Source organism: Engystomops pustulosus, chromosome 11 (assembly GCF_040894005.1).
Source record: "Engystomops pustulosus chromosome 11, aEngPut4.maternal, whole genome shotgun sequence".
Classification (NCBI taxonomy): domain Eukaryota; kingdom Metazoa; phylum Chordata; class Amphibia; order Anura; family Leptodactylidae; genus Engystomops; species Engystomops pustulosus.
Genome location: NC_092421.1, coordinates 9,334,728 through 9,348,773, shown reverse-complemented (window position 1 = coordinate 9,348,773; position 14,046 = coordinate 9,334,728). Strand labels below are relative to the sequence as shown.

The following is a 14,046-nucleotide window of genomic DNA, read 5'->3' as shown; positions in this document are numbered from 1 at the left end:
TGTGCCTTGACATCACGTCCTCCATGGTGCATCCAAAAAAAAAAGAGGTGCAATCTGTTGGGGCAGTGCAGGGAACACCAGATTTCTGAAGAACAGGCGCCAGAAACTTACCCCAATTTTACAGCCATTTTGGGCACAGAAACTTAACAGAGACTTGTTATGGATTTTGGAATATCGGTATTACAGGGGTTCTCAGTACATGGAGATGGTGAAAGGGTTTTGGGCCTTAGCTAACAGTGGTGCAAAAAGCTTAAAGGAAACCATTACATTATCTACTTGGCCGGATGTGGTCCTGAGATTTCAGGTGCTTTAGACTCCCTGGGGGATATTTATCAGGACCTCTGCGCACCGCCAGTGGCGCAGAGGCCCTGAAATAATCGCAAATGCTGGCTTATTGCTAGCTTTTGCGATTATTTTCCCCAATCCGCCACCTTCACGCCAGTGGGGCGTGAAGGGGGGGGCGCGGCCGGCCGAGTGAAGGGCGCGGCCGGACTGGAGTGGGCCGGCGCGGGGCGTTACTGTCCCCGCGCCTGCGCACTCGCTATTGCCGGCAACTTTTCATATGTGAAAAGTCGCCGACTGCGTTTTTTTCTACGCCAGGCAGGGCCTGGATAAACGCTGCGCTGCTGGCAGCCCGATACATGAAGAAGCGGAAGCCTCTTCATGTATCGGGCTGCGAAATTGCAGCGGCGGGGCCATCACGGGGCACACGAGCGCCAGCGTATGATAAATATTCCCCCCTGTGCATGATTACTTATTGTTAAAATATATTTGGGCACATTCACAAAGAACAGGGCAAACTGCACTCAAGGCAGTGCAGGGTGCGCCAGATTCAGGATTCCTGCCGCACATTCTTCATGAATGTGGCGCCCCCTGCACTGCTCCGACAGAGAGCAACTAATTTTTTTGGGTGCACCTTGTGCACTTGTGAAATAAATAGTCCTTATTCACCGGAGTGCTGCCCGCTTGCCTTCTTCCTTTAACATAGGGCGTGCAACAAAATTCTGTTGGACTTTACATGATAAATCTGGGGCACGGTCTGAGTGAGCACCATAAAGCCCCCTAATCTGTGTCTCATGATGAGAAGTGCAGCCCCGCCTCAAAAGGGTCGCGCGTCACAAATGTGCTGCAGGCACATCTTAGCCCATTCCCGCTGCAGCCCTTCTTCGTTTTTGCGTTTTCATTTTTCACTCCCCACCTTCAAAAATCTATAACTTATTTATTTTTCCATGTACAGAGCTGTGTGACGGCTTGTTTTCTGCGTAACAAATGACACTTCAAAATGGTGGTATTTAATATTCCATGCCATGTACTGGGAAGCGGGAAAAAAAATTAAAATGCAGTGAAAATGGTGGAAAAACGCATCCTTGTGGGCTTGGATTTTACAGCTTTCACAGTGTGGGACCCAAAAGACAGGTCTACTTTATTCTTTGGGTCGGTGCTATCACGGGGATAACAGATTTGTATAGGTTTTATAATGTTTTCATACATTTACAAAAATTAAAACCTGTACAAAATTTTTTTTTTTATTTTGCCATCTTCTGGCGACAATAACTGTTTCATACTTTGGTGTACGGAGCTGTGGGTGGTGTTATTTTTTGGCGTCTTTTGATGGTGTTTTCATTGCTATAGTTTCTAGGACTGTGCGACCTTTTGATCACTCTTTATTGATTTTTTTATATTTTTCAAAACTTCGACTTTGGGCGCTATTTTCTGTTACGGGGTTAAACAGTGAAAAACAAGTATTATATTTTGATAGATCGGGCATTTTTGGACACGGAGATAACTAATGTGTTTATGATTTTTACTGTTTATTTATATTGATATCAGTTCTAGGGAAAGGGGGAGATTTGAGTTTTTAGGGTTTTTTTATTATAATTTTTTTTCAACTTTTTTTTTATTTTTACTATTTTTCAGACCCCCTAGGGTACTTCAACCCTAGATTGTCTGTACAATCCTACTATATATGGGGATTTTCCTCCTTATTCATTACAATGTGCTCATAGCACATTGTAATGAATGGGTTAACACAAAGTATCATCGAGTCTTCGGAAGATTCCGTCACATGTCGCTAAGGGGTTAAATACCTGTTGTGAAGGACACTGTGAAGTTTCGGACCACTGAAGGGTACGCAAGGTCACTCAGTTATCCTTTTGTAGACACTCCCAGAACGCACGGGTTCTGAGAGGCGCAGGAAGTGATTAGAAGTTGTCCACACAACTTCCGGATACGGCACAACCATAAATCACAGCCCTGAATGGCTACAAGATCCCTCTCACTAGCCGCAGTGACACAGAATATTATCAGCCTTGTGCTGCCACCAGTTCTCCTTTAATATAAGCCCGGTAACGGGATTATATCGGGTGAGGAGCAAACCCGGTAGAATGTATATAAGCGAGACTCGGACGTAGGGAATCGTGGATCGAGATAAAAGGGCAACAAAGGTCAAATTTTTTATTAAATTGCCTTAAGGCCACAATAGACAATACAGTACACACAATATACAGTAAACTGAATACAAATACACAGGTAGCACTACAAGTCTCAGCAGTTCAGTGCGTTAGTTACCTTGTGTGTGGCCCTATTGGGGATGGATAGTCCACACTTTAACCATTTAATGACCCATGACATAATAGCACATCGTGGGTCGGCTGTGGGTGCATGGAGAGGGCTCATGGGCCGATCCCTCTCTATAGCCGGTAAGTCTTTGCTACATATCACAGCAAAGACTTACTGGTAACACACGTGATCGGTGCTAGCCGCTTTGCCGGCGGCTTCAAAAAGATGACAGCACATGGGCCGTGATGTCATCAGGGAGCGGCGATCGGTTGCTATGACAGCCTTGGGTCTTCCGAATGTGCGATTCGCACATTGTAAAAATTGAGGAGGAAAATCCCCATATACTGCCATACTGCAGTATGAAAAAAGGAAAAGTAAAAATAAAAAAAAGTTAAAAAAAAATAATAAAAAAAACTAAAAATTCAAATCACCTCCTTTTCCCTAGAACTGATATAAATAAACAGTAAAAATCACAACCAAAAAGGTGTTGCCGCATCCAAAAATGCCCGAGCTATCAAAATATAGTAACGTATTTTCGCTGTGTTTAACATCGTAACAGAAAATAGCGCCCAAATTGCACTTTTTTGCCATTTGGGCGCAAATATTAAAAATTCTATAAAAAGTGATTAGAAGGTCGTACAGTCCTAAAATGGCAGCATTGAAGAAGTCATCAAAAGCCCCAAAAAATGACACCACCCACAGCTCCGTACACCAAAGTATGAAAAAGTTATTAGCGCAAAAAGATGGCAAAACCCCAACGGATTCCGACAAACCGTGGAATTTAAAAAAGGATTTGTGTCGCAAGATTAGCACTTACATGCACCGGGAAGAAGAAGGTGAACTCCGGCGGACCTCGGTGCAGCAGCGACACATGCAGGAACTCGGACACACGATGTTAGTGAATCACGGCAGACCTGAATCCTCGTAAGACAACGCACCGCGGGATCACGACAGGATCGGGTAAGTAAATCTGCCCCAATGTGGCCTTAAAGGTGCCTGATTATATCAGGTACAGATACACCTCTGCCCACCCAATAGGAGGGGTTATGAGTCCCTCCTACCTGGTATCACGTCCCAAACCCTGTAGAAGCCATAGCTTCTCAAGGGGAAGTCGTAGTGTCGTGGTTCTGGTATCATTGGATCCTGGTGAATCCCTGGATCGCATTGATACCAAACCTAACCCATTTACCATGGTCCTACCCAGAGATATTTATATCTCTGGACCCAAGGGTGCTAGAGCCTAAATCGACATATCAAAATAATACTATGGGAGCACCGGTTCCAAAATTGGGTGGAAAACCAGCTGGGGGAAAGTGGGGAATTTTATAAGGATAAGGCCCCCCCTCCCCCTGGTCACATTTATCACACCTGTGCAAGCAGTTTGCAACTTAAGGGATGTGCAAAGTCCTTCAGAAAACTGGTGCACTGTCATGATCAGAGGTAGTGGATCCTCTGTACTAACGTGGGCGATGACGTAAGCCAACACCTGGGACCGGAGTATAAGTGGCACCCTGTTTTCGCCAGAGCCCGCGGCAAAGCAGGTTGGACTTGTTGCGGGGCGGTACTACCAGGTTGTTCCACAGGCGCGACTTTGCCCGTGGTGGCGGCCAAGGCGTAGTGCAGAATTGTGAGGCAAACTCGTGGTCAGGGACAGGCAGGAGGTCGAGGCAGCACGGGATCAGAGTCGGGGACGTAGCAATAGGTCAGGACAGGCAGCACGGGATCAGAGGGCCTGGAATTTATTAGGGCATGCAGCATGCCAGCGCCAAATAGCGGTGCGCTGGCCCTGCGCGCTGGAGTGCAGCCATTACGAGGAGCCGGGACAGGTGGTACACGGGTGCATCTGCAACCCGGGATATGGGTCGCAGGGACACCCATGACCTGCATGTTCCTTAGTAAATGTGTTCATACTTGCCAACCCTGAAGGTCTGTATGTGCCAACTTATTTGTGGCATAGACAGAACCCTGTTTGCAGATTACACCTACTTTTAATATAGTTCTGATTATGCAAAAGTCCAATACAAACGCGGAAATGGACATGATGTAGACATTCAAGTCAGTCAAAGGCGGCATAGCACAGAATACAGGTTGGTCCCTGATGTAAGAACACCCAACTTACAGACGACCCCTAGTTACAAGCTCTCTAGATGATGGTAAATTACTGAACTTTAGTCCAACACAGCAACGGTCTACTGTAAGATGTCTGCATTTGAAAGCAATGTCTGCTTTATTGTTGATTCTTGTTTAACCCAAAAAATGTAAAAACTACTTGTTACAGGGTACAAAAAACAATTTTGCCTCGATTTACGCTTAAAATATCTGTGCCGACTTACATACAAATTGAACATAAGAACAAACCCAAAGAACCTATCCTGTACGTAACACGGAGACTGTCTATACTAAGTGTATATCAAATGTTTGAGACGCTGCAGTGGATCCTAAGATTTGATGTTAAATGATGTAAATATGTAAAAAAAAAATGTCTTTATTACCCAAAGTGGTGCACAACTCCCATTGAGAATCCTGGTCATAGTCGGGAGTTTTAGAACACCAGTAGGCACGATCCATCCGACTGTTGGGAATACAGGAATAATACAAACGATGAAGATAGGAGAATGGAAACACACAATGCGGGGAGGTCACATTCAGGCCTGAGAAAAGAGAGGCAATGACTTATACAACTATGTATCATGTGTATCTTGTACCCGCTACATGAAAGACGTTCTTACCTTCTGATAACTTTGGCATCACAACTGGAAGAGGAGAGGAAAAAGATATGAAATTAATTCGCAATTCATCACTCTAATTCTTTACAAACATTTAAATTTATAGATAAACTGTATATGTATAAGGCCCCATGCACACGAGCGTTGGGGGGACGTATCTACTGTCGCAAGCTTGCATCCGTCCGTACGTACGTTCCCCATAGACGGCAATGGGCGCACGGAGTGATACGGTGCAGCTGCTATGGCTCCTAGTACTGCAGTTACGTCATGTTCTTCCCATATTGGGGCACATTTACTTATCCAGTCCTGTCCCGATCCATGAGGTGCGTTGTCCGACGAGGATGAAGTCCAGATTGTGCGCCCGATATCCTGCATGTGTCACTTCCCCGCTCAGGTCCCTGGAGTTCACCTTCTTCTTGGTGCATGTAAGTGCATTGTCCATGTATAATGCGCTGTGCGGGGAGTCACTAAAATCGTGCGCCTGATATCCTGCATGTGTCGCTTCCCCGCTCAGGTCCCCGGAGTTCACCTTCTTCTTCCTGGTGCATGTAAGTGCATTGTCCGTGTATAATGCGCTGTGCGGGGAGTCACTAAGATCATGCCCTGATATCCTGCATGTGTCGCTTCCCCGCTCAGGTCCCCGGAGTTCACCTTCTTCTTCCTGGTGCATGTAAGTGCATTGTCCGTGTATAATGCGCTGTGCGGGGAGTCACTAAGATCGTGCGCCCGATATCCTGCATGTGTCGCTTCCCCGCTCAGGTCCCCGGAGTTCACCTTCTTCTTCCTGGTGCATGTAAGTGCATTGTCCGTGTATAATGCGATGTGCCGCGATTCACTAAGATCGTGCGCCCGATATCCTGCATGTGTCTCTTCCCCGCTCAGGTCCCCGGAGTTCACCTTCTTCTTCCCGGTGCATGTAAGTGCATTGTCTGTGTATAATGCGCTGTGCGGGGAGTCACTAAGATCCTGCGCCCGATATCCTGCATGTGTCGCTTCCCCGCTCAGGTCCCCGGAGTTCACCTTCTTCTTCCTGGTGCATGTAAGTGCATTGTCTGTGTATAATGCGCTGTGTGGAGAGTCACTAAGATCCTGCACCCGATATCCTGCATGTGTCGCTTCCCCGCTCAGGTCCGCCGGAGTTCACCTTCTTCTTCCCGGTGCATGTAAGTGCATTGTCTTGCGACACAATTTGAATTTTAAATCCTGCGCTCAGTCCAAATCAGTCGGGTTGTCTGACGGCCACGGCCCTCGATTTGTGCCACATGAAAATCGGCGAGGTTGTGCCAAAATCCGATCGTGTGCGCCAAAAACCCCTGTTATATGCGTCGGAAATAGTCGGGCATGATATCTCATCAATAGTTCCATGTGCCTTCTTTATAATTTGGGACAGTTTGTTTTTGTCTCTTCCATTTATACTACTTCCCCAGCTGACAGGGGTGTAAAATATGATGCTGGAAACTTGTTACAGATGTTGCCATCCCTGATACATCTCCCTTTTATTCTTTGGGTCGGTAGGATCAAGGAGATAGCAAATTTATAGTCTTTATTAGATTGTAGCAGTTTTTATAAACGACTTGTACAAAACAAGTCATTTGTTCCTCGTATTCTGCAGCTGATAACTTTTTAATACTATAGTTTTTGGACCTGCGTAGGGTGTCATTCTTTGCAGGTAGAGTTGACGTTTTTGTTACTTTGACATTTTGATCACTTTTTATTCAAAGTTAAAGAAAGTTTTGACTTTTGACAGATCGAGCATTTCGGGATACCTGACATGTGATTAGTTTTGTTTTTAACCATTTTTAACAATTTTTTTACCTTATTTTTAGATCCCCCAGGGCAGCAGTCCCCAGCCGCCCAAGAATGGCCCAAGAATGGGCTGGAACACCAGGTCCTGGGCCGCGGCCAAAGAGCTTAAATAAGCCTCCTGATTTCTCTCTAGTTGAATCCAGTAGCTGCCGCTGTGGTCCTTATCTAATGATTAGTGCCGGAGCAGGAGAAACTGCAGTGTTTTTGAAAGTTATGGATTTTTGAAAGTGGGAAGTGAAAAATGGGAATGGCAAAACAAACAGGATCAAATCATTAACCCTTTGCCGCAAACCGATATAATAGTACATTAGCGTGCGGAATGGGGCGTGCCCTCTCCATACAGACTGGGTGTTTGCTGCATATTACAATTCGTATCCGCTGGCAGCTCATGGGCGCCACCATGATGGCTGTGATGTCATCGGGGAGCGACAATCTGTTGCCATGACAGTCTTTATAAGGCCTGAGGACTTGTTATTTCTGAAGAGCTGTAACACCCAAATCCTCAAATACTGCTATACTGTAGTGTGGCAGTATATGGTAGGATTAATCAGACGACCTAGGGTTAAAGTACCCTCGGTGGTCTGAAAAATAGTAAAAAATATTTTAAATGCCCCCTTTCTCTAGAACCGATATAAAAAATAAACAGCCAAAATCATAAACATGTCAGGTCTCAACCTCCTCCCAAAATGTCAAAATATAAAAATGGTTATTCCCGGTAACGGAAGATAGAGCCATATATCCCTGCAGTAGCACCGACCCAAAGAATAAAGGGAGGTGTCATTTGGAGCACAAAGTAAAAGCTGTAAAAACCGGGCCCACAGGAAAATGGCGCATCACCGCATGGAAAATTAAATAACTAGGTTTTGTTACACAGAAAGAAAAAAAAGCCCTTATAAGACAGAAAATTAAAAAAAAGTTTTGGATTTTTACAGAAGTTGAGCAGAAAATGGAAATGCAAAAAAAATGAAAAAGTACATTGGCGGGAAAGGGTTAAGGGATTAAAAAAAAATCCTAGATAAAACAACAGTAATAATGTTTCAGACGTAAGACAAGGTTTGGGGTCCTAAACACCAGTAGCCTAATAACTGGTTTAACCCCTAGTAGTATGAGGTCACATGCCGGGTGCGGGTGCATGGAGAAGGCTCATGGGCTGATCCCTCTCCATAGCCGGTAAGTCTTTGTTGCATATCGTAGCAAAGACCTACCAGATTTCCCGCCAATTGCCGCCGGAGAAGCTGCTGGCAGCTTCAAAAAGGATCTTGCCGTCATCGGGGAGCAGCGGATCCGTCGCCATGACAGCCTCAGGTCTTCCGAGGACCCGAGGCTGTCTTGTTTTAACCCCTTCATTACAATTTGCTTTCAGCACATTGTAATGAGTGAGGAGGAAAATCCCCATATAATACTGTAGTTTGGCAGTATATGGTAGGATCAATCTTTAAAAAAAAATGATAATAAAAAAACATAAAAATTCAAATCACCCCCCTTTCCCTAAAACTGATATAAATATAAATAAAAAGTAAAAATCATAAACACATCAGGTATCGCCGCGCCCGAAAATGCCCGATCTATTAAAATATAATAACGTTTTTTCACTGCGTTTAACCCCGTAACGAAAAATAGCGCCCAAAGTAAAAAATTGCACTTTTTTGCCATTTTAAAAAATATAAAAAATTCTATAAAAAGTGCTCAAAAGTTCGTACAGTCCTAAAAATAACATTGAAAACGTCATCAAACGTCACAAAAAATTACACCACCCACAGCTCTGTAATACCAAAAAGTTAAAAAAGTTATTAGTGCCAGAAGATGGCAAAATCCAAAAATGTTTTTTTGTACAAGAGGTTTTAATTTTTGGAAATGTATGAAAACATTATAAAACCTATACAAATTTGGTATCCCCGTAATCATACCGACCCAAAGAATAAAGTAGACCTGTCATTTGGGGCGCACAGTGAAAGCTGTAAAATCCAAGCCCACAAGAAAACGGCGCAAATGCGTTTTTTTACCAATTTCACAGAATTTGGAATTTTTTTCCAGCTTCCCAGTACACGACATGGAATATTAAATACCAACTTTTTGAAGTGTAATTTTAATTTTAAAGTGTATTTTACGCAGAAAATAAGCCATAACTCAGCTCTGTACATGGAAAAATAAAAAAGTTATAGATTTTGGAAAGTGAGGAGTGAAAAATGAAACCACAAAAACGAAAAAGGGCATCGGCGGGAAGGGGTTAAGGAACCTGTTGAAAGGTTCACTTTGAGAAGTTCGGATGGTTTGGAATTTTTTAAAATTCCAATGATGACACTAAAGAAAGACATGCAGGTAACACGTATCCTGCTCTGCATTCTACCTATTGATGGGTTGCTAATCCAGGAGCGTCAGTTTCGGCTGATATGAGTCCATTTCCACATGTTTACCAAGATGCATTGGCATTCACAAGTCTCCATACATCTCCCTGGCCTCTTAGATAAAAAAAAACAACAACCCTTCACCCCTAAACATCATCAAACATATGAAAAAAAGCAAAAAAATAAAAAAACTTACAGATCAGGGTAAACAAGGTGCTCTTCATAAGCTTCATGTTTATCAATAGGTCCTTCTCACTTGTTGTAGACTTGAAGACCACATCACGGTCACTTGTCACCTACAAGCCAATCCTGTCCACAGTTCAGTTCGCTTCCCTTATCATATACAAGCAGAATGCCAAAAAAAACTAAAATAATCCCAGGAAGGATACTGAGGGTGTCAGATGTAAAACAGTAAGTGACACATCTCCCTTGTACTTTGCCGAGTGATGGAAACTAGTCAACTATCAGAAACATGAAAGGTCTTCTCAAGGGAAATTTTCTATTGTTGGGGTTTATTAATTCTAGTTTTCTGTAGACATTTTTTTTTTTATCCAAAACCAGAAATGCACAAAACAGATGGGAGTTCTACTTTTTTGTTTACATGCTCCCTACTTATGACTATGAACCTGAATATTGAAGCTAGGAGTGTAACTACGTATGACTGGTAACCATAGCAAACTTTTAACAGCCACCTCCCACAACTCTTGCCCACATTGGTTTAAACTTAAAAAAAAAAGCATTGTTCCTATTCTCAGAAAATGAACTTTGTAAACCTATCTTGGACCCTGCCAGAAGGAGCTGCGAGTCACATTGGGTATGCGTTGTTTATGTGAGGCAACGCAGATCATATCTTTCAGCATATCCCTTATTCAACCTCCCTTCATCTAAGTCATCCTCTGCCAAAGAGGGGGGTGAGGGATATGCCGGCACACATGAGCTTAGAGAAACATTGCCTCACATGAATAACACACACCCTTGGGACTTGCTGCCCCTTCTGGCAGGGTGCTAGGTAGGCTTACAAAGTTCATTTTCTGGGGATAGGAAGCATGTATTTTTTTTTAGCTAAAAACAGGATGGGCAAGAATTAGTATAGTGCTACGGGAACCTATTTTTATGTTTATTTGTGAAAATCTGGTGACAGGTTCCTTTTATGAGTACTGATGCTGGGGGCGTGGCTTGAAGATGGCGGAGTGAGGACGCTCACCTAAGGAGCTCCGCACTGACAGGCGCCATTACCGGCCGTGTTGATCCCTTCCTGAAATGTCAAGCAGGAAGGGAAGAAGTGTAGGACGAACCGAGACCGCGGGGCACAGACAAACAGCACCGGTGCTGAGTCTGGAGAGGTTCAGGCTCCAGCTGTGGGAAAAACCAGACCCGCCAGATGAATCCAATATGGCGCTCCTGCCACCAGACATCCACCTGGTGGAATCAACAGGGGAGAGGAGGAAAGCGCAGTGCCTACCTCACATGAGAGCCCATGGACCCAACAAGCACGGGAGCCAGCACGGTCACTAAACCCTGGTTGGGTAAGTCCACGTGAAATACCCCAGAACCACTCCCTGATTGGACTATTCCACTTTCTGAATATGCTTCCAATTGAAGTGCCTAACTGGCTTAATATAGAACAAGTAAGACCTGGCCTTGTGTCATCGAGAAGACATCTATCATCAGTGAAGGCAATCGACCCTCCTGTTCTGGAACATGCGGTGGATGGCATCCCGCTGGGACTGGCCTTGTCAGCAGCTCTGCCCATGGAGGCTTGAGATGGCCTCACATTCATCGACCGCCATCGGAGTTGCAGATCGGATTTGCTCCAGAACCGAAATCGAACTTTTCCTGAGAAGGCTTTCTCCAACATCAGGCCTATGTCCATAGTCCTGCTAATGTTCCATCCCCACTCTTCCCCTTCACGCTTACTGATCTGCTGGCCTCTCACATCTCTTATAAGATTAACTGTATGACCGGTTCCATTGCGATCTTACTCGGACACCTTATTGATGGCACACCCTGTATGAAAAATAAGATGGGTGGGAGGCTTGTCTTGGTGACATGCCAGACTGAAGTGTTGCTCCTCCTCCGGGTCAATGCCAATCCGGCGGTAACCTCATCCGCTGTACATCCGCTAACACAGGGCGACTCGTTGATCTTACCTTAGCGACTGGCCAATAAAACAAGGCAACTGATTAGAGGCTGGTGAGATTGATACTTACAATGAGTGTTTGCAATGTATAATTTGGAGCCGACGCCACCGACAATAGCAATGTGGGTGGCAAAAGTGAACAATCTGGTGTACATGGAGGACCTTACCCCCTCTGTTCATGGGACCCATGAAAGATTCTACAAAACATGGCAACCTTGGATCCAATTCAAACAGTCTCCTGAATACAGAGAGCAATTGTAAAAACCTCAGGTGTCATATACCTCTCCTGGACGAGGTGTGCTCCCCCTCCCTCCCTCCCTATCCTATTTTCTTCTCAGCATTGACTGAGCTTTCTACTCCTTCTTTACTGCTCCTATGTTTCGGATTCCCATTCTCTTCTTCGTGTTTCTTCGGAGCCCTTTCGAGGCCCTTTTGAGGTCCTGCTGTTTAGACCTACGGTTTGAAAATCTTAAAAAGACAGATTGGCGGATTAGACGTGGATGCAGAATTTATTTGATCGATTTACACGAGGACATGTTAACATTAATGGCTTCTGGTTGTACTGTAATTTACGATGATGTGATGCTTGGAGATCTCGCTGTTCTTTGTACTCGCTCTGTTGATATCCTGCGAGAATTCGCATTCCTGTGTTCTGATTTGCTCTAAGAGCCTAAACAAGCTCAGTACATCCAAGTGATACATACAATCTAATGAACCCCAACTCTAGAGTCCAGAGAGCCTTCCAATTTACAACATTAAATCCTGCCCAACTACTCCCTAGCGCTCTCAGCAGCCATAGAAGCCACCACCATCCCTAGCACCCCATTCGCACAGACAACTCACACTAGTACATCCCACAGGTATAGAGAGCATGGCTCACACCAAGTAGAATTTTTACGATTTTATTCCAGTGAATATATCACAAAACATAGCCGTCACCTATAGACTATAGGGGCACTGATCACCGCTAGAGAAGTATCAACGGCAGTGAACACGGACTCGACTCCAAAGTACTCAAATTTCCATTTATTGGTATAAACTCAACAAATAGGGGCAGATTTACTTACCCGGTCCATTCGCAATCCAGCGGGTCAAGCGACAAATTTTTTTAAAAATACGGCGGTTTCTCCGAATCCGACGGATTTTTCAGGGTCTTACTAGAAGAGTTGTTGACCTTTGACCTATTATGTACCCGAAATGGGATGTTATAAGTGATCGTTGGGGATTGTTGCTGTCCTTAGATTTACGCAAAGTCTTCGACTTGGTTACCTGGGAGTATTTATTTTATGTTTTGGAGAAATGGGGTTGTGGATGTAATTTTCTAATTATTGTTTGTGGCCTATATCTCTTCCAGTGGGTTCTATGCAGGTTAGGGATTTTTTTTGGCCCTTGACATCCTATCCTTTTACAGAGAGGTATCACCAAGGGATGCCCCCGCCCCATCTTTTGTCTTCATTGGCTATTGATCCTTTTGCTCTAGCCATTCATCATACTGATATAAGGGGGATTAAGACTGGAAATATTGAGCATAAATGCTCTCTTTTTGTGGATGACAGCCTTTTATGTGTCTCAACCTCTACGGTGTAGTTTTCTAACCTGTACAGAACCTTGGATCTTTTCTCAGCATTTCTGGTTTGCAACTGAATCAAGTCAAAGGCCTTAAATATCTCATTACCCAACTCGGTTACGAAACTTCTAGTCTTGAACTTTGAATTTCATTGGTAAAAACATAAAATGGATGACCTGATTTTGCAATTATCCCCATTGATTGAGAATATATATGCAGTAAACTACCCCCCCCCCCCCCTTCATTTTGAAATCTCTGGAGCAGATCTTAGCTGGATGGTCATCTTACAATATATCTTGGTTTGACCACATTGCTTCCCATAAAATTACGATTTTGCCCACCTTATTATTTTTCACGCCCTCCCCATCCCAGGACCCAAAAGTGTTTTGGACTCTTTTTAGTCTCAACTGTTGCCCAGGGTCCTAGATGCTCATGCCGTACCCTCTTGACTCTAAAGAGTCTGTGTGGCCTAGCAGTTCCCTATTTGAATAGGGATTACAGGGCGGCTAAGTTAACTTTTTTTTACTGCCTCTTCATTCGGAGTCACGGGCTACTGTGGGGGTCTGTATCAAACAACTGCCCCTTGCTCCCTCCTCATTCCATACTTTGGCAACCTGCTAAAGAGCGCCCTGCAATGTTTTCTCCAACCTTGTCCCATCCTTTGCCCCTATGGGATCGGAAGTGTAGCTCACATCCTATGGATTCCTCCTGTTATTCTTTAGCTCCCTTGTTTAATAACTCGGAGTTAACAAGCTGGTTCTGGAGGGGAGGACTTTTCTTTTTTGCATCAATCCTGCATAAAGTTGTTGGATTACTTTAAGGTGATCCATAATGCACCTCCAGTTGAACTTTTCACATACCTACCAACTTTCAGCGGATGGGAAAGTAAATGTGCCCCAATGT

The 14,046-nt window shown here is 44.3% G+C and overlaps 1 protein-coding gene across 1 annotated transcript in view; it reads right to left on the bottom strand.

Moving 5' to 3' along the window:
• The window catches only part of LOC140106449 (matrix metalloproteinase-9-like), a 31,547-nt gene extending 20,238 nt beyond the window's left edge, over positions 1–11,309 (bottom strand). The window contains exons 1-4 of the mRNA XM_072130896.1: positions 10,899–11,309; positions 9,633–9,732; positions 5,289–5,312; positions 5,052–5,210 (exon numbers count right to left, since the gene is read on the bottom strand). Coding sequence (XP_071986997.1) covers positions 5,052–5,210; positions 5,289–5,312; positions 9,633–9,732; positions 10,899–11,309 — 694 coding nt within the window. The remainder of the gene's footprint in view (positions 1–5,051; positions 5,211–5,288; positions 5,313–9,632; positions 9,733–10,898) is intronic.
• Positions 11,310–14,046: the final 2,737 nt, after the last annotated feature.